General features: G+C 44.6%; 1 protein-coding gene across 6 annotated transcripts in view; it reads right to left on the reverse strand.

The window, feature by feature from the left end:
• Positions 1 to 118: 118 nt before the first annotated feature.
• The window catches only part of LOC137423108 (voltage-gated potassium channel KCNC1-like), an 88,592-nt gene continuing 67,026 nt past the window's right edge, over positions 119 to 21,684 (reverse strand). For 3 of the 6 annotated variants that reach the window (XM_068109925.2, XM_078774692.1, XM_068109923.2), the window contains exon 4: positions 119 to 1,768. In XM_068109925.2, coding sequence (XP_067966026.1) covers positions 1,758 to 1,768 — 11 coding nt within the window. In that variant the 3' untranslated portion in view covers positions 119 to 1,757. Of the gene's footprint in view, positions 1,772 to 21,684 lie in introns of all 6 variants that reach the window. The other 3 variants (XM_068109922.2, XM_068109924.2, XM_078774691.1) reach the window with 3 other exon arrangements.

Raw genomic sequence — 21,684 nt, forward strand, 5'->3', positions numbered from 1 at the left:
GCATAGAGACGAGGTTGCCATGATGTGATATGCTGGACACAAGCTTATATCATCAAGTAACGTGTCTAGCCATTTCACTGAAGCCAAGTAGGCCAATAGTTTTCTTGGCAAACACATATATGACTCATGGGTTTATTGTCCCAAAGACAAAGCGCGATGATTGTCATTATATACATTTGAAGAAAGGTGTATGGATGATATATGGGCTTAGAAAAAGGATCCTGGTAAACCTGCTTCAATATGCTCTATTGACACCACAATAAAGTGCACAGATTTGACATAGATCTCATCATGTACAAGTCACACAGTCGGTGGTAGGTTCTGGTTAGGACATAATACAGCACGGATTGACAACGGCTAGACTGGATATTGCGCACGGAGGCCAAACGTGCAGCTCATTCATTACACCGATGCTATACGATGCTATTTTTGTACCTGCAAGCCGCGCCATGACGGAGTAGTTGGTGCGATGTAGAGGAACAATGACTGTGCATATGCACAATATTGTACCCCACCATGAAAAGTTGTAACACAATCATATATCTATCCACAACATATTCATTGTACAAAGATAGATAACTATACAATAGAACGTGATAACGCTGAGACATAATCCTCAATAAAACAAACATCAGAACTATGAAGACTTCCTGAGGCCTTTGAGGCTGCAGTTTCACTCTTTGGGTATGGTGTACAGCACTGCTCACAGAACACTGAGTAAGCAGACACCCAGCTTTAACCTGTGAGATCTCTAGGGGGGAATGCGTCAGCTTGCGGGTGGATATGGTGCACAGGAAACATTCAAGTTCTCACCTGAACTTGGGGTCACAGGATGCAATTTCACCAACGTGAAATAAAGAGCACTCAATGTTCTTTCTATTCTTTAATGGCCACAATTATTCCCAAGTTCTGGTGGGGTCGGCCGGGTAACGCCTTTGGCGGAAGTCTTGCGTACAGGCTGTCCTGGCCTGACATTCGACTCGTTTGCTAGAACAGAAATTTGGAATTTCTTCAGGGTGTTGGCGATAGGCTCGCCTCAACCTCACATAGGACACCATGGGATCTATAATTTCCACCAACTAATGTCAACAGACGGGACACCCAGTTGAACATCCGTCCAAGGGACACATTGATGCCTCGCCTTATCTGTGAAACACCAGGATAACAGTTTATAGCTGGACCGGTATTCAAACCCAGGCTTGACAGCTCAGAGGCAAGTGCAGAGCACTCACGGTAGTCTCACAGAATATGGAATGGACAGCATTCCAGTGAGTTTGCATATAAAGTGCCCTTTTAAAAGGCATAGGACTCGTGCCAACTTATGACAGCAAACGAATGAATATGAAGCTTGTTAAGAGTTCATCAGGCAATCGTTTTACAGTTGATCTCCTCTAGAGAAACACAGTACTCTGTATTACTTGCAGGTTGGCCTGCATCTAACAGCATTTTTATCCTCTTAAAGACAAAACTAATTCATTCCTTAAGTTGATCATTAAAGACAGGATTCTCTGTATTCATTTCCACAGTGCAACAGCAAAGCAATCTAGTAGTTACCTTGGCTCTCTCTCTCAGTCACTTTTTTCTGTTATCCCTTCCACAAAGAAAACTTTAGCATGTAATAAAGCATGTTTTGTGGTGATGAGAGTGGCCCCACATTTCCTTCTCTGTTTTGCTCTCTTTCTCTCTGCCATCATCATGTGGTCCGCACCTGCCTCCACTGCTTTGGCGTCCGAGCGTCCACCGTGGCAGGAGAGAAGTTAAAGATGGCCTGCTGGGATAACAAAGGTATCACAAGGAAAAGATGCTTGAGAAACAAAGCTAAATACATGAGGGGGGGGGGGGGTCATATGTCTACTTGAATGCTTTTGGTTTTCTTTGCAATTATTTTGAACTTTACAATGAATAACATCTTTACAATGAATAACATCTTTACAATGAATAACATCTTTACAATGAATAACATCTTTACAATGAATAACATCTTTACAATGAATAACATCTTTGCAATGAATTTTAACTTTGCAATTTTTAAAATGAACTTTGCAATAACATCTTACATACAATTAATTATCTGACATGCAGCAGTTTCAAGTGTATGTATGGCATGTGGCAGATCAAACTGTGTGTACTTTTGTCAACTATTTGTATTATAGTTTTAATGGGGAAAGTTCAAGGAGATGGAATGAGAGTGAAGAGGGTCAACGTTTTTTGAGAATGTGGAGTTAAGAGTGGAGAATGAGGGTCAGTGGAGAAGGTGGGTGGGAGTTTGGGGCTCAAGGTTAGTGGCTGTGAGTGGTTGCTTCCACTGGTTTCATGGAAGGTGCCTCAAAGCGGTGTCCATGCAGAGAGATGAAGGGATGGGGAAGTGAGACGTATGGTGGAAATTGTCAAGTGAAGGAAGAAGAGGCTGGCGAGCACAAAGCAGCAAGAGCAGAGAAGTCTGTGAGACTTCTGGTAACCTGGCACTCACAGTGCGTGTGCTCTACAGTCAGGGGGATGCTTTAAGCGCAGTTGAAGTAAACCTCTCAATGGCAAGTAAAGCCTTTGGCTTTTTGAATTACAAAATGGTTGCATTATTGTTGCATTATTGCATTATTGCATTATTGTCTCGTCAAGACAATTCAATCGGTTATTTTATTTATGAATTCCTTGATATTGTTGCTTTACTAATTAAATGCATGTTTTAAAAAACAAAAACTTATGGCATCATCGAAATTTATTGTAAGAAGAAACATTAAAAACTAGAACGGCACTCGGTAGAACGCATACTTTCGCCAGGTTGAACAGTTTATGGTTTCTATCGCACTGATAGGCTGAATCTGTTCTTGTCGCCTAACCAACTCGTCCACAAAATTTAGTCATAACTCGTCCACAACTTTTTTAAAAATATTATGTTATATATCGCCTTTGGCCCTATCTCTCAATGATGAAGAATAACTAACAAAATTAAATAATCCTCCTATACGAATCCATATTCACATCTTCACCAAAATCGAATCGATTCGGTCTTGTCAGACACCCAACCGGTCCAACAAGTTTCGTCGAAATCCGTCCATAACTTTTTGAGATATCCTGCTATGTATCGTTTTTGGCCCAATCTCCCAATGGTGAAGAATCACTTTAAAAATTCTACTAGCCGGATCCGAATCCGAATCTTCACCAAAATCTAATCATTTCGTTCTTGTCGCATACCCAACCACTCCGCAAAATTTCGTCCGAATCCGTCCACAACTTTTGGAGATATCTTGTTCACAAACAAACAAACAGACAGACAGGGGTGAAAACATAACCTCCATCCACCTTTGGTGGCAGAGGTAAAAATATACCCCCTGTGCCCATCCCCTCTTCCATGTACACACAACATACTGTACACATAGTTCTAATCACTCCCCCTTTTTCATGTAGTTGCATTATTACATGGAGGAGATTATAACTAGAAATACCTAGGAGGGGAAAATGAAGGATAATTACTCCATTCATGAACCTTAATAACTTTCATTCATGAAACTTTATTACATGCATGATAAATCATTGTTTTTTTTTCTTTTCTTTCTTTTGTATACAACATCGAGGCTCGTGTAAGAGCTAAAATTAATCACAAAAAAACAAACGGACACACAAAACAAACAATAAAGGGAGCGGGAGACAAGATGGGGAGAGAGGGAGAAGCACACAAGTACAACATTTGAGAGCAGGGACATCGGGAGATCTGTGGGAGGGAGAGGGCTTGGGGGGAGGAGGCGTGGGAAGGGGGGGGGGGGGGGTGGGAGAGGTAAAAAAAACACATGGACACTGCTAGGACTTCCAGGAAGGAAGTCGGTATTTCAGAAAAGTGGATCTGGGGTGAATTAACGGGGGTAGAAAATATCAAGGTTTTGGATGGGGGAAGATAAGAGATGGTGGTGAACAGCTGTTGTTAGGTAATAATGAAGTACAGTAGAGGAAGGTGGTGCACAATACCCACCTGCAGATACACATCCTCCTCGATATTTTAGTTTGGATAGACTGAACATTTTTCATTTGAAATTTCTCACTATTCCCTGAGCTAGAATGTTCTCAGCTGCAGACATTCAAGTTACTGAAATATAATCCAAAGAATATCACGTGACCGAGCACCATGATGGATTTGCGTATTGCAGAGACAAAAGCCTACTTATAATGCTTGAAAACGAATCTCAAAGAAAATCTGCCAGTGACAACAGGCATGGATCCAACAGGCATAAAAGTTTGTGAAATTTCTACATTAGCAAACACTTTCCTCTTTCATATCGCCATTCCCCTTTTCCACACTTTCTCAAAGAAAGTCAAGGATCCATGCAGCCAATTTTATTCAATGTAAAGCATCCCTTGGGTGAAGGGAAAAAACTCCAGGAAATGTGGATGAACATTATTCTAGTAACAAAGCAGACTTAACCAAAACTGTTTATTTCAGCAGCATTCTCTCGCAATTACACTGCGTCGTTAATGTGCAGTTTAAGATTCCAAATCCGAGTCTTACTGTAATTCGCCAAATGTCCGTCTGCCTGTCTGTCCGTCCGTTCCCAGGTACCGCAAAAACGGCTGAAACGATCGCGACGAAATTTTGGGTGGTTAATCCTGGGACACCCCGGAATAAAATAGGCTCTATTGTTTTTCCAATTTCAGGTTTGGTCTCCAGCATTTTCAGGTTTGGCCTCCAGCATTTTCAGGTTTGGTCTCCAGCATTTTCAGGTTTGGTCTCCAGCATTTTCAGGTTTGGTCTCCAGCATTTTCAGGTTTGGTCTCCAGCATTTTCAGGTTTGGTCTCCAGCATTTTCAGGTTTGGTCTCCAGCATTTTCAGGTTTGGTCTTCAGCATTTTCAGGTTTGCTCTACAGCATTTTCAGGTTTGGTCTACAGCATTTTCAGGTTTGGTCTCCAGCATTTTCAGGTTTGGTCTTCAGCATTTTCAGGTTTGGTCTCCAGCATTTTCAGGTTTGGTCTCCAGCATTTTCAGGTTTGGTCTCCAGCATTTTCAGGTTTGGTCTCCAGCATTTTCAGGTTTGGTCTTCAGCATTTTCAGGTTTGGTCTCCAGCATTTTCAGGTTTGCTCTCCAGCATTTTCAGGTTTGGTCTCCAGCATTTTCAGGTTTGGTCTCCAGCATTTTCAGGTTTGGTCTTCAGCATTTTCAGGTTTGGTCTCCAGCATTTTCAGGTTTGGTCTCCAGCATTTTCAGGTTTGGTCTCCAGCATTTTCAGGTTTGGTCTCCAGCCTAACGTTATTTTCCCACACCTCTGAATACGCTTCGTTTTCTTTCGACCTTACTGGTTGTGACGTGAAACCCAATCGGTGGATAACTCATGACACCCAGGAACATATCGTGCTTGCCCACTTCGTTCACATCACTTTGGGGTACACTTGACATTTTACCTCTGGGTACACTAGACATTTTACCTCTGGGTACACTAGACATTTTACCTCTGGGTACACTAGACATTTTACCTCTGGGTACACTTGACATTTTACCTCTGGGTACACTTGACATTTTACCTCTGGGTACACTTGACATTTTACCTCTGGGTACACTTGACATTTTACCTCTGGGTACACTTGACATTTTAGCTCTGGGTACACTTGACATTTTACCTCTGGGTACACTTGACATTTTACCTCTGGGTACATTTGACATTTTACCTCTGGGTACACTTGACATTTTACCTCTGGGTACACTTGACATTTTACCTCTGGGTACACTTGACATTTTACCTCTGGGTACACTTGACATTTTACCCCTGGGTACACTGATACGATATCGTAAGCATTATTCATGTCCACGAAACGCCTCCACATTACCTCAGCGTAATTCAAACCGTGAACACAGCAAATATTTGGGAGCCCATTGATCGTGTTCAAGGGATGACACTATATAGTAAGCCTTATTCATATCATATCATCATCTATATAATAATACCGTAAGGACTCGACTTTGTTATCCCTTTTACGCCGCATCCAGTGACCCGATGCTCACGGCACTAATGCATTTTCCATCTACGAACCGCGCTCTTTGTTTATCACGTACAGCCATACTCGAAAAATCTGAATTCGCCGACTTTGGGACCCAAAAGCATCCGATTATCGGCCGATACGACGCCATCTTATGACACCATCGTATTGGCGTCTGCTGGGCGAAGGCGATGCGAGCCGTCCGCTGATTGGACAGTCGAGTGGTGTGATGGGTGGTGTGAACCAAATGGTCTTTTTATTCCCTTGAACATTTTAAATTAGTATATATAAGGAAACGTCTTTATCGTCATTTTAATAAAGTTAAATGGAGTGAGGTTGCGATACTCGGGGTGCGTTGCATAAATCCTCGTAACTCAGAGAGGTGTAGCAGGTGGCGAGACATAAGTAAGCTTTTTTTATTCCCTTGAACATTTGAAATTAGGATATATAAGGAAACGTCTTTATCGTCATTTTAATAAAGTTAAATGGAGTGACGTTGCGATACTCAGGGTGCGTTGCATAAATCCTCGTAACTCAGAGAGGTGTAGCAGGTGGCGAGACGTAAGGAAGCTTAAAGATAACGAGCTGAAAACAGACGAACGATATCCCTTCCGTGGATGTTCCACGGGTTTCACGTCTTTATCATCATTTTAATAAAGTTAAATGGAGTGACGTTGCGATCAGTGAGTTGTACTTGTATACGAAGAGATAAAAGGATGGCATTGACTTCGAGACGGTACGTGATAGTTGGCTGCGGCTGGCTGATGCTGCGTTTTTTTCTAAGTGCCATGGATGCTGATGGACATAATAAAGGTATCGGCTGATCTCTCATCGTAATATTACCCGATGGAAATGAACTGTTTCTTTGTTTGTCATTTCCTGTGCAATAATGTCAAATTGATGTCAGACATCCTTTTCTATTGACAGCTGCTCTCCTTTTCGATGGCATCGTCTATTGATATGCATGTTCTTCTTTCATATAATTTTACACATTCACAATCAGTATTTCAATTCTTGCAGACATTGGAAAGGAAGTTGACTCACAGGCCAACTCTCTGGCTCAATCACAGGCCGACGCACAGGCGATGTAATTGTGAGTAGCATTTTTGCACAAGTGAAAATTGATCTTTCTTCCTAACTCTTACTCGGACAAGCAAATCCCCTATGCCATCCATAATGGTACACTCTATCCATACACCACATCCTCCCTTCCGTGGATGTTCCACGGGTTTCGGCTAGTATATCTTATTATAATAGAGAAAACGTACTGTAAATGGTTCGCTATGTATGTTTGTATGTTGTATGTTTATATGCGACGAAACGTCTTCTTCTTCTTCAAATAAAATTACCAGCCTCTTAATTAACCCTCTTAATTGCGTTAAGACTGCTGAGACCCCTCAGACCTTTGACGACCCTTCAGACCACCAAGACCCCCGAAGACCCAAAATACCCTGAAGACCCCCAAAGACCCCAAAACACCCCAAAGACCCAAAACACCCTTCAAGGCACTGAGGCTCAAAAAGACCCTGAATACCCAAAAACCCAAAAGACCCCACGATCCAAAACACCCCGAAGACCCAAAACACCCCAAAGCCCCAAAACACCCTGAGACCCAAAACACCCCGAAGACCCAAAACACCCCGAATAACCAAAACACCCCAAATACCCAAAACACACCGAAGACCCAAAACACCCCAAAGACCCAAAACACCCTGAAGACCCAAAACACCCTGAAGACCCAAAACACCCTGAAGACCCAAAACACCCCGAAGACCCAAAATACCCCGAAGACCCAAAACACCCCGAAGACCCAAAACACCCGAAGACCCAAAACACCCCGAATACCCAAAACACCCCGAAGACTCAAAACACACCCCAAAGACCCAAAACACCCCGAAGACCCAAAAGACCCAGAAGACCCAAAATATCCCAGATACCCAAAAGACCCTGAAGACCCAAAACACTCCAAAGACCCAGAAGACCCAAAAGACATTGAAGACCCAAAAGACCCCGAAGGCCCAAAACACTCAGAAGACCACAAAGACCCTTAAAGACCATGAAGACCCAAAATACCCCAAAAACCCCAAAGACCCCAGAGACCCAAAATACCCCAAAGACCCAAATGTCCCCGAAGACCCAAAATACCCTGAAGACTCAAAAGACTCAGATGAACCAAAAGACCCTTAAGACCCAAAATCCCCTGAAGACACCAAAGACCCAAAAGACCCCAAAGACCCAAAACACCCTGAAGACCCAAAAAACCCTGAAGACCCCAAATACCCTTAAATACCCTTTAGACCCAAAATAGCCTTAAATACCCCGAAGAACCAAAATACCCCAAAGACTCTTAAATTCCCAGAGGAAACAAAAGACTCTTAAGACCCAAAAGCCCCTGAAGACACCGAAGACCCAAAAGACCCAAAAGACCCAAAATACCCTTAAAGGCCCAGAGGATCCAAAAGACTCTGAAGACCCAAATGGCCCTGAAGACCCAAAACACCATGAAGACCCAAAAGACCCAAAATACACGGAAATGGTCAAAGATGCCTATCCTTCTGAAACGATGTGTGGTGAGGCGTGCGGAGCACGCCGAGTCACACTTGTGATTTAAAAACAAGACCGAAAGTCAAACAGTGGAATAGCGTGGCTTGCAATATATTATAAACCACAAACACATATGATTAGATTTTTCATCAGACATTTTCATCAGGCATTTCATCATTAGCAATTTTTTTTTCATCCAAGTCTCCTTTTTTCTCCTAACTCTTCTGCAATCTCGGACACACTATCAACAGCTCTCCCTACATCCCCCTCTCACCCTTCATCTTACCCTAGCCCTCCCCTCCCCTGTCCTGCACCCGATGCTCCCCCTCCTTCTTCCTTAACGGTATGGACCTCAAACATCCGGGGCCTTTGCTCAAAACTGATTGATCTCTCCATACAGGTTGCTTCTGACAAACCAGACGTAATCTGCTTAACAGAAACTTTCCTCCTTCAAGATGTCTCTGATTCCTTAGCATCTCTTCCTGGTTACTCCCTCCTCCGGTATGATAGACCTGAGCCTCGTCCTGGTGGTGGGGTTGCTATCTTTATCAAAAACTCTCTTCCTCACTCTCCTTGCACTGCCCCCTCTCCACCCCACCCCCAGGAGTACCTCTGGCTACAGCTTCCTCTCTGCTCCCACCTTTTGTTCATATGTGTTTTGAACCGTCCTCCAAACAGTGATGACTCCATTTACATTTCGATGTCTGACAACATGGACCAACTCTCTCCACTAATCCAACTCTCTCTTCCTCATATGTGGCGACTTCAACTGTCATCATGCCAGCTGGCTGGGTGTGGGCACCTTTCTCACCAGCCATGGAATCTCAGCAAAGGATTTATGTGACTCAATGGGACTGACACAATCTGTCAATTTAGCAACCTGAATCTCAGTTGACGGCGCATCTTCTCTTCTAGACTTGGTTATAACAAATTTCCCTGCAAATGTCTGCTGCTCGTCTTCTGCTCCAATCGGTTCTCCTGATCATGTGATTGTTAAAGTGGATATCTCTCTGGCCATTCTCAGAGAGCCTCCTCAGCACCGACGAGTCTGGCATTTCACTCAGGCCAACTGGCACGGTCTTCAAACAGTCATCAATCATCTGGACTGGTCTCCCATCTCTACTGCCTCTGACATCAACTCTTCCTGGGAATTCTTCCACAGTAAACTGCTCTCTCTCATGCACAGATTTATCCCATCTCGTCTTCAGTTGTCTTACCCTTCCTCCAGTCCATGGTGCACTGAATCTTGTGGTGAGGCAATTGCCCTGAAACAACTTGACTTTGCCTCTTGGAAGGCTAATCCAACTGAAGGCAATCTCAGTTCCTTCCACCAGGCTCAGAACAAGTGTGTGTCTATCTTCAGTTGAGGTAGGAAGCACTATCTCTCTACTCTCAAGACTGAACTCTCAAACCTGTCTCGTTCCTCCAAATCCTGGTGGCATCTGGTCAAATCTGTTTCTGGCGTTTGTTCCCATTCCATCCCCTCCCTTACCTCAAACGGCTACACAGCTGACACCGCACGTGACCAAGCTGAATGCCTCAACTCTGTGTTTGCCTCAAAATCTTGTGTCCCAAACCCATCTCTCTCTGTACCCACCTTACCGAGTCGAACCCAGCTGCTCCTGGACTCTGTGCCCTTCTCTCCTGGCAAGGTGGAGAAGTTTCTGTCAAACCTCGACTCTGATTCTGCAACTGGACCAGACGGCATCAGCCCACGCGTCCTAAAATCTCTCTCTATTCTCTTCACCCGCTCTTTTGCTCATGGTCATCTGCCATCAGTTTGGAAATCAGCCAACATTACCACTTTACACAAAAAAGATGCAAAAACAGATCCTTGCAACTACAGACCAATCAGCCTGCTTCCAATTATCAGCAAAGTCATGGAATCCATCATTCATCATTGCTCATCATCATCAGTCATCATCATTGCTTCATATATCAAATCCTTCCTCTTCTCCAATGGCTTGATCTCTGATCATCAATTTGGTTTCAGACCAGGTCACTCTACTCTGGACATGCTGCTTCTGCTGTCTCAACAATGGATGGAGGTCCTCAATGCCAACCAGGAAATCATAGCTGTCTCCCTTGACATATTACATGCCTTCGATACGGTCTGACACCCCGTTATGCTCACCAAACTCTCCTCCTATGGTATCCATGGAAGTCTCCACGCATGGCTTGCGGTCTTCCTCTCTGGTCATAGTCAAAGTGTGGCCCTGAATGGATTTCTCTAATCTCCCCTTCCTGTTCAGGCTGGAGTTCCCCAAGGTAGTGTTCTGGGCCCTGTGCTTTTTCTCGTCTTCATCAATGACCTCTCCGACTCTCTGGTAAATCCTCGCTATCTCTTTGCTGAAGAATCCACTCTCTGCTGCTGCTCCATTCCTCATTCCTTAGATCAGCAGTCTGCAGCCTCCTCACTCTCTGCAGACCTGGACAAAATCACAGACTGGTCAAACAAATGGAGGATATTGTTGCGGATATGGGATTTGCATCCATCCATATCCGCTTGTAATTATTCCCCTATTTCCTCAATACTTCCCAACTATCCCCAATCCCCCATTCCCTAGTCCCATTTTCTGTAAACAACACTCTGTAGACCCGACCTCCCCCTATTTCCCCCATTAAATGTCGCATCCAGGTCCACCGCATCTCACGTAGACAACTATAGGACATCTTGCTAGTTATTCTTAGTCTATGTCAGTTAAGGACTCGTTTCCATTAATTCTGACCCTTCGTTGCACCAGAATGTGATTGTATGGCACCGTTAGGAAGTTTAGGACCTCCCAATACCTCCCCGCAGCTCTTCCTCACGGTTCAGCAACAACAACAACAATAACAGCAACGGCGGCGGCGTGCACAGGGAGTGCGCGTCCTCACTCCGGCTTGGTTGGTAGGGGGTGTTGGGAGGGCATGAGGCCTTCCCAGCGAGCCGCCATCGAACATGTGCTCGACGGGGTTACCACATAGGGGCTCCCTGTCAGCTCCTCGTCAAGGGCGGAGCCCGGTAACCCCCGCACCCAATGGAAGCGGCGGACCGGTCCCATCTGGGGCGGAGCCAACCAACCGAGGGCGTGTCACTCCCCGCTGAGCATGCGCAGGAAGAGGGAGGTGACGTCAGATGCGCGCTGAGCTTGGAGAAAGAAAGACGCCACCTCCGAGCGCTGTGAGACCTCCCTGCATCTCTTGGACCGTGCTTGATCCTGTCCCTGAGCCAAGGTGCACCTTGTGCTATCGAACTACCTGTCCTTCCCTGCCATCAATCCCTGTGTAAGTCAGCCTTGTTCCGTTTGTCTGTGGTCTGTCTGGGATAAGATAAGACTGTAATTAAGTGCCCATCTCTTCTGTGTCTTTTACCTCACTCTACCTTGTAATCTACCCCTTTTCTCCACCACTAATTATACCCTCCTCCGGAGGTCTTGAGAACTGTACCCCTTGCATCGTTTCATTTATCCCAGTCGTTGTGTCCTTTCCAATCATTGATTTAGCGTAGCGCGATTTGGCCAACGTTCGGGTGGAATCGGGTGAGTTGGGGAAGAGTCGGGGAATAACTGTTAGGTCGCGGTAATACACCACCGCTCGGTCGAAATAACATCTAACCGCGATCCGTAACAATATCTTTCAATCCTGACAATTCTCACACTCTTACTATGTCTCTCCAAAAAGACTGACTTGACAACCCTCCCATCTACTTTCTCAACAATCCTCTCCAAGAAGTTCTGTCACTCAAGCTTTTGGGTCTCACAATCTGCCATGACCTTTCCTGGGAAAACCACATTTCCAAGCTGGCCTCTAAAGCCAGTCACCGACTGGGCATCCTCTGTCGTGCGAAGTCCTTCCTTGGCACACCTGAGCTCCTCACCACATACAAGGATTTCCTCCGCAGCTTAGTGGAATACTGCTCTCCCCTCTGGGCTGGTGCTCCTGCCTTGCACCTAGCTTGGCTTCACGCTGTTGAAACCAAAGCTTTCAGAATCATTGGAATCTCCCTTGATGAAGCTGATTGTGAGGGCCTTTCACTCACCCACCGCAGGCAGGTAGGTGGTCTTTCTGTCTTCTACCGACTCTTATCCAGCCTAGCTCCCTCCAGCTCTATCTGTGCTCTCTGTCCCCCAAATATTCCTGCAGGACGCACAAGATCTGCCAGCAACCCTCTTTGGTGAAATTGCCAAAATCAAGACTCTCTGCTCACCTTCACTCTTTCATTCCTCTTTACTCCCACCTCTGGAACAACTCCCTCACTCTCTTCAATCCCACTCCTCCCTCCAGGTCTTTAAAACAGCTGTTCACCACCATCTCTTATCTTCCCCCATCCAAAACCTTGATCTTTTCTACCCCCATTAATTCACCCCAGATTCACTTTTTTGAAATACCAACTTCTTTCCTGCAAGTGCTGGCAGTGTCCATGTGTTTTATACCTCTCCCACCCCCCCTGCTTCCCATGCCTCCTCCCCCCAAGCCCTCTCCCTCCCACAGTCCTGCCGATGTCCCCGTTCTCTGCTGTTGTACTCGCGTGCTTCCATCTCTCTCCCCATCTTGTCTCCCGCTCCCTTTATTGTACGTATGTTTTGAGTGTCCGTTTTATCTTTTTTTTCGTGATTAATGTTATCTCTTACACGAGCCTCGATCTTGGATACAAAAAAAAGAGTCGCTAATGTTGTTCATAACATTAAACAAAGAAATTTGGAGGAATCCCGACATATGTGAGGTAAGTTTTACTTGCAGAACTGAGGGAAGATCTACTGTAATCTATATACTCCACAATGGTTGGGTTAATAACATGCTATCAAAAAACCGAGGCGAATTCCTTACTTCCGTGATTGTTAGTACCGTACACCGCTTATCATCTATTAATGAACCATACACAGCTTCAATCCATTAACATTGTATTCACGACATTGGGATTAAAGTGATATGGTCATATTTACTATATTATTATTACTAGCAGAGTACACGCCCTACGGGCGACTGACCCTACGAGCGATCTTGTTCCAAGCGTGTGACACATTGTTCTGCCATGGGATATTTTCTGCTGACACAACTGATATGACTTGGATCTCTTCCTGTTTCCTTTGGTAATACTAGGGCATTGCCCGTACTATATCTATATCTAAAATTATATCCCCCCCCTCTATTTACATGAAATGGTTTGGTCCAAAGCGAACGGCTTGCGAGTACGGTGACAATCCCCCCCCCTCTATTTACATGCAATGGTTTGGTCCAAAGCGAACGGCTTCCGGAGTTTGGTAAAGAAATCGCCATCGCGTGCACAAACGCGCAGGAAAGCGAATGAATCGCAAATTCGGTTTTATTAGTTTTAAAACATAGTTTAACGCCAACATAGTTTGCAAACGTGAAATAAATGAATACGCTCTCAAATGTGCCATCCGAGGCAGAGTGTGTCCTCCACGTTCGGCACACGCGATCGTTCGCTGCTCTCTGATTGGTTGAATCGTTTTTTGGACATAGCTCGGTAAGTAATTGTCCGATTAATATGAAACCTTGAAAAGGCACATCCTCGGGTCCCCAGCAATATACCTGGCAAGTTAAAAGTATATCGGACCCGTGGTTGTCGAGAAACAGCGGTCACAGACAAACAGACGTACAGACGTACAGACGTACAGACGTACAAACGTACAAACGTACAGAGATTACTGGAATTATAGATAGATTGCTCTTGCTGATTTCTGTTCAACATAGGTGTCCTTGGTATTCGAGGCATCTCAAATTTCCAGAAAAAAACAAACAAACATCAAACGTCACCCTAGCTAACAATACCCACGACCAAACCACATCCCCCTCTTTCCCCTCCCCTCCACCATCCCCCCACAATCCCCCATAAACCATCACCCTAGCTAACAATACCCACGACCAAACCACATCCCCCTCTTTCCCCTCCCCTCCAACATCCCCTCACAATGCCCCATAAACCATCACCCTAGCTAACAATACCCATGACCGCCCCACACCCCTCACCCCTCACAATGCCCCTCAACCGTCACACTGGTTAACAATACCCATGACCACCCTACACCCCTCACCCCTCTCCACCACCCCTCACAATCCCCTATCAACCGTCACTATAGCTAACAATACCCATAACAACCCAACTCCACCTTCCCCCCCACAATCCCCCTCAAACGTCACCCTAGCTAACTACCCATGACCACCTCACACCCCTCACCCCACTCCACCACCCCTCACAATCCCCTATCAACCGTCACCCTAGCTAACAATACCCATGACCGCCCCACACCCCTCACCCCTCACAATCCCCCTCAACCGTCACCCTAGCTAACTACCCATGACCACCTCACACCCCTCGCCCCACTCCACCACCCCTCACAATCCCCTATCAACCGTCACCATAATTAACAATACCCATGACCGCCCCACACCCCTCACCCCACTCCACCACCCCTCACAATCCCCTATCAACCGTCACTATAGCTAACAATACCCATAACAACCCAACTCCACCTCACCCCCCCCCCCCCACAATCCCCTCAAGCGTCACCCTAGCTAACTACTCATGACCACCTCACACCCCTCACCACACTCCACCACCCCTAACAATCCCCTATCAACCATCACCCGAGCTAACAATTCCCATGACCACCTCACACCCCTCACAATCCCCTATCAACCGTCGCCCTAGCTAACAATACCCACAACCCCAACACCCTCCCCCACCCCCCTCCACCATCCCCTCACAATCGCTCGTCAACTGTCGCCCGAGCTAACAATACTCCACGACCACCCCACACGTCCCCACCCCCCCCCCTAACTCCTTCATCAACCCCAATCAGTATCGGAATCCAAGCTCGCAATGCGCCGTTTCTCTATCTCTATGTACCGTCACTGGAAGGATCATGATGAGTTGACAATGTGACGTCACTGGCAATCTCGAAAATCGACAGTCTAGGGTTATTTCGGCACTTTGTGATTGGCAAATAAAAAAAATTCCTTTCAAATTAGACCGTGATTAATGATTGCCAATGGTTGTTCAGAAAAACAACTTTTGGGCTCCCCTTTTTAGGGTCTTAGGGTCTAGGGTTTTAGGTCTAGGGTCTAGGTCTAGGGTTTAGGTCTAGGGTTCTAAAACCCTAAACCCTAGTCTTAGGGTTTAGGGTTTTAGAGTCTTTTGAGTCTTCAAGGTCTATTCATTCTGTTGGGTCTTGATGGTATTTTGGGCCTTCAGGGTCTTTTCAGTCTTTGGGGTCTTTTCATTCTTTGGGGTCCTTTCATTCTTTGGGGTATTTTCATTCTTTGGAGTTTTTTGGGACTTTAAGGATTTTTGGGGTATTTTGGGTCTTTGGGGTCTTTAGAGTCCATTGGGTCTTTTAGGTCTTTCAGGTATTTTAGGTCTTTCAGGAGTCTTTTTTGTCTTTTGGGTTTAAGGATCTTTGGAGTATTTTGGGTCTTCAGGGTCTCTTGGGTCCTCTGGGTCTTTTGGGTCATTGGGTTTTTAAGGGTCTTTTGGGTCTTTTGGTTCTCTTGTGTCTTCAGGGTCTTTAAGGGTCTTCAGGTCTTTGGAATATTTTCAGTCTTTGGGGTCTTTTAGGTCTTTGGGGGCTTTGGAGTATTTTGGGTATTTTAGGGCTTTGGGTTATTTTGGGTCTTTGGAGTCGATTGGGTCTTTTCAGTCTTTTAGGTCTTTTGGTTCAACTGGGTCATTTGGGTCCTCCAGGTCTTTTTGGATATTTAGGGTCCTTGGGATCTTTTGGGTCCTCTTGGTATTTTGGGTCCTCTGGGTCTTCTCAGTCTTGTAGGTCTTTGGGGTGTTGAGGGGGGGGGGTGTGGGGGGGGAGGGGGAGGATGGTGGGGACAGGAGGGTCTTTTGGGTCCTCTGGGTATTTTAGGTTAAGTATTTCAGGTTACATTTGTGGGTGGAGTCAGGTCAGCAGTCCAACCAATGGGTGAAGAGCGGACATGCATACATAAATACAAACACTTGCTCCATTATATATAGATTACTATTAAGAAAACGATACTACTGAAACAATACACTACTGTATTAAGAAACTTGGTCTTAATTTGTCCGAAGCGGTCCGAAGGTGAGGCATGAAGCCCAAGGCCTATACGTACCGTTTTGTTGGAAGAGACGTAAAACCGATGCTTTCGATATATTTAATGGTCATTTTAACAATCGTTTTGTTTGTGTTCGACACTGAATGAAAAATGTAAAGGTAGAGCATGGCGATTGTGATATATGACAAGTTTGATGATATGTTCGGCCTTAACAAAATTGGAATCAAAATGGCGGTGTGCTGAGTCAGCCGCCGTACCGCCGTAATAACATTAGACGTAATCAAATCACCCTGTCATGTGACCAGATCCTCAGGTCTGATTGGTATACATTTGAGGGTACATACATACTTACATACATACATACGCCATACATACATACATACATACAAACAAACATTGTCCTAGACAGCTTTGCCCTATGGGCTACGCTGTACAAAATGTCAAAAACGCTCCGAATGGGAAAGGAAAGGTTTTTTTCTCCATTCTGTCAGCTTGGCAACAGCACAATGCAGCAGATAGAGTGAGCATTTGGCAAACTGCCTGAGATAATCGACACGTGTTTATTAACTTTTATTTTATTATGATCGACCATCGGCTTTGAAAGCAGCAATTACGTGCATTACAGACAGAATGCGTACACGGATTTTCAAAACATTTTACAGAAACTTACAAACATGTAAACTTACTCCCTGAGCCTTTCCAGTTTCTTTCCCAATTCAATTTCGTTTTTTAAAGAATTTGAAACGTATGATTATTTGCTCGAATAAGAAGCACCTCATTCCGAATGAGTTTGACACAGTAGTCATTTTGTTAACCTGTGCAAACACAGAACACCACTTATGTCTTCGATATTGCATGAACTTCATATCCGAAGATGTGACTGAACAACTTGAACATTCTGCCAAAACATTTATGTGAATCAGCTTCATATTTTTCAGTTTAAAAAGCCCACCAGGAAGGAATCTTTCCTAACAAACATTCACACTAAAATTGCTGTCTCACTTATTTGACACTCTATCGTGCTACAATATATTGTAAAGGATAGGTATACATACATACATACATACATACATACATATATATAATTATATATATATACATATATATATATATATATATATATATATATATATATATATATATATATCAGAGTTGTAGTTGTCTCTCGTTGAACTTGAGGAAACCTGAGAATAAGGCCTATTTGGCAGAAAGCTTATCTGAAAATAAAAGATCGATCATTTTAAAGTTACGTCCGTAACTTGCCCGTTGTCACCGGGTAACGCGGTTGCTTAGTAACAAGAATATGAAGAAAGGGGGGGAGAGAGAGGAGTAGAGGGAGGAGGAGGGAATGGAGGGAAGGGGGGAAGGGAGTGGGGAGTGGAACTGGTGGGAGAGTCGAGGGGTAGGAAGGGAGGGGTGAGAAAGTGGGAGAGAGAGGGGGAGGGGTGGGGGAATGGAGCGGCGAGAGCAAGGAGGGGGATGGGGGAGATGGCAGGGGAGGGGAGAGTGGAGGGGGGAAGGGAAGGGAAGGTGAAGGAGAAGGGGAAGGGGGAGGGGTGGGAGAGAGGAGGGGTACGAAGGAAGGGGGAGAAAGGGGAAGGGGAGGAGAAGGGAATGGGAGTGGGGGGAGGCAGAGGAAAGGGGATGGAAGAGAGTGGGGGGGAGGGAAGGGTATAGGGAGGAGATGGAGAGAGGAGGGGAGGATAGGGAGGAGGAGAGGGTAGGGAGGAGGGGAGGGTATGAGTGGAGGGGAGGGAAGGGGGGAGGGTAAGAGGCAAGGCCAATACAAAGAGCTCAAAGAACATTTAAGCATTGCACTATGTAAAGTTAATCAACATGGTAAATAAATCAAAAGTGAATGGATTTTCACAGAATATTTTTTTCACCAAGTCTTAATAAACTTTGACGGCTGCCATAAATGAAAACAGAAATCGAATTAGAATTAGGATGAGGGTGTAAGGCTATCAGGAAGGAAAACTACATTTTCACCAAAGAAAATTCTCCACAAAGTCTTAAAACGCTATTTCTACAAAAGTGTTGTGTACAGTGATTCGTAGCTATGAAGATCAGACATTCTATGATATGCTTGAGGAAAGTGAAAAAATAAATATTGAACAGTTAATCGTGCAGCAACCATTACAGCTTGTTCCAGGCGAAGGCGTTTTGAGCAGGCCTAAAAAGCTGCAGACCTCTGTGAGGTAGAGCTTGCTGACTAAGAATAAAGCCTGTTTTTGTTTTAATTAAATAAGCCGGTTAATGATCTTCGAAAGGGGTGTTTTAATACTCCCAAACACCCAGTTTTCATTCATGCACCCACTTGGAGTTCGAGAAGTATGCGTGCAAAGTTTGTGACCACTAGGTTTCATGGTTTTGGAGTTAAGAAAATGGCAGGACTGAGTCAATCAGACAAGTGCAGGTTCTGCAAGATAGAAACAGAAAGTACGAGCCATCTCCTAATATAATGTAAAAAAAAAAAAAAAAAAAATGTCAGAACAGCTACACACCCAAAGACACAACAAAGTATGTTCAGTAATCCACTGGCACATCTGCAAAAGTCTCAATATCCCAATTCCAGAACACTCATGGAAACATGAACCAAAACCAATCACTGAAAACAAGGAAGTAACGGTCATGTATGATGTAATTATCCCATCAAGCATGAACATAGAAAACAAAGCATTGTGACCGATATAGTACTGGGGTACACAAAAGAAAATAAGGTATTGCTAATTGAGGTGTCAGTCCCCAGTGATGTTGGCCTAAACTATAGGTTCTCAAAGTGGTCCCTACCACCCCCCAGTGGGTGCTGGGAACTTTCAGGGGGGCGCTCCAGAGTCCACGGGCGGTAGGGGGGCGTTGGCAATGATTTGGGGGGCACTGGCGATTTAGAGGAGCAGCGGCGATTTGGAGCGCTCGTTGGGCTTCCTGCAGTCTGAACAGGTTACTTGGCGCCATTCGGCAAATTGGCCATCCAATCAACGACCACATTCTTTTACCCTCTGCATGGTTTTTATGATCACATATTCGCTGATGTCGTGTAGGTATTTTCTTGTCCATACATGCTCACGCAACAAACATGATAGTGTATGACACCAGCGAAATACTATTGAACGCCAATGCGGCCAATAGTACAACATTAATTTTTGTCATGTGGTGCCATTTCAACCAATCGGCTTGCAAGAATCTTTTTATGCGGGATATAATACACTCTATTCGTGCTGGACTATTCAACGTGCCTGGTTCAACTTTGCAGCCTGGCCTGGCCAGCACAGACATTGGGCAAGGTATGAACAGTCAGTGTTAGCGCTGGTGTTAGTCTTTCGACATTTTGGCGTGTTGATTTCGTTATTCAAAAAAGCTTCACGTCCGGTCGGCTTCAAGATGTCGGCCTCAAAGAAAAGGTGTAGTCAGTATTCCGTTGAATACATCAAGTATGGATTCATTCCATCTCCGACGAAAAAACAGTTGCCGATGTGTTTGTTGTGTGGTATCATGCTGTCCAATGAAGCAATGAAACCATCTCGACTGAGCGAGCACCTGAGTGCCTGAGTCCACCCTTCACACTAATGGTATTTGGGCCTGTGATAACAGATTCCCAGTTTGCCTCATCTGGACCTGTTCTGCTGAAACATTGTAGGTCGTGCAAAATAAAAAGTAAAGTAAAATAAAGTAAAATATTTTTTCAGAAAATATTTGGCTTCTGTTATTTTTGCTTTCTGTCTACATAAATTCTGGGTGTCCGACCACGAACGATAGGACAAGGGGGGCATTGGGCCGGTCCAAGAGGGTAGAAGGGGGCGGTAGTCCAAAAAAGTTTGAGAACCACTGGCCTAAACAATGCAGAAATCAAGAAAATGACCAAATACCAAGCCCTAAAAAATGAAGTGAAAATATCCTGGAAGCTGAAGAGCACCAAAATTGCACCAGTGATTATTCGAGCAATGGGAATGACAAAAAATAACCTTACAGATATCTTTAAAAAACATCCCTGGGAATATTAACACAAACGAACTGCAGTTGGAAGTTGTCCGAGGCTTTGTGACAAAGCTCAAAAGAGTCCTCGGAACAAAGGTTTGAGAATAAGAAAACTTCACAAACTGGTTCATGACGCATTATCCTTTACTGAAAAGGAGGTGGATACTTTGAGACCCTGGAGGAATCCGTTCCACCTTCTGAAACCCGAATATGGAGATACCAACCAAAGACACACACACACACACACACACACACACACACACACACACACACACACACACACACACACACACACAACACACACTCACACAAACACAAACACACACACACACACACACACAAACATACTGACATACACTGACACACACACACACACACACACACACACACACACACACACACACACACTGATTTTTATTCTATAATAATAAAAGGCAGAGTGTGTCAGTGTGTGTGTGTCTCCGCCATGACTCCAAACTATGAAACTTAGTGGACCCAAACTTTGCACGCATTCTTCTCAAACTTCAAGGGGGTGCTTGATTGAACATTGGGTTTGTGAGTGTGTTAAAACGCCCTTTTTGAAGATGATTAATGGGGTGCTCATAACAAAAAGAAAACAAAATAAGTCTTAGCAAAATGGCTGTGAGCCAACTTGGTCAGCCCTCTGTGATATTGATTGGTCCTTAAGCTGCCATTTAAGTTCAGCCTATTGAAATGTGCCTTGGCTTGGAAACACTAACTACTCTCACGGATTAATTAAAGCATATGATCGAAATCTGGATTGGGATTTGAGGATTGGATCCCATACACTTAATAAGTATAAAATCTGGAGTGAAATCTGAAAAATTATAGACATTAGCGATTCTTATAACCAAATAAGTGTCTTTTACTCAGCTTTATGCAGGGCCGTCATTCCTCCTTCTCCATATTTCCAAAGCATTAAACTTCACGTTTTCTACTGTTCCAGCATTTATAGCCCATTTAATTTATCTCTATCCTTTAAAAAGAAGAAAGTGCATTGATTGACGAAAAATGGCCTGTTTCAAGGTAAACCTTCAGTCCTTTGCGTTTGGGATGTCGTTTTGATGTACTTTATGCGTGCTTGTGCTTTACTACAATGTTACTTTGAACAGACCATGGTGCCTCGATCCACTCACCAGCACTCATCCGAGAGAC

Source organism: Myxine glutinosa, chromosome 3 (genome assembly GCF_964187855.1).
Source record: "Myxine glutinosa chromosome 3, kmMyxGlut1.1, whole genome shotgun sequence".
NCBI classification, from domain to species: Eukaryota; Metazoa; Chordata; class Myxini; order Myxiniformes; family Myxinidae; genus Myxine; species Myxine glutinosa.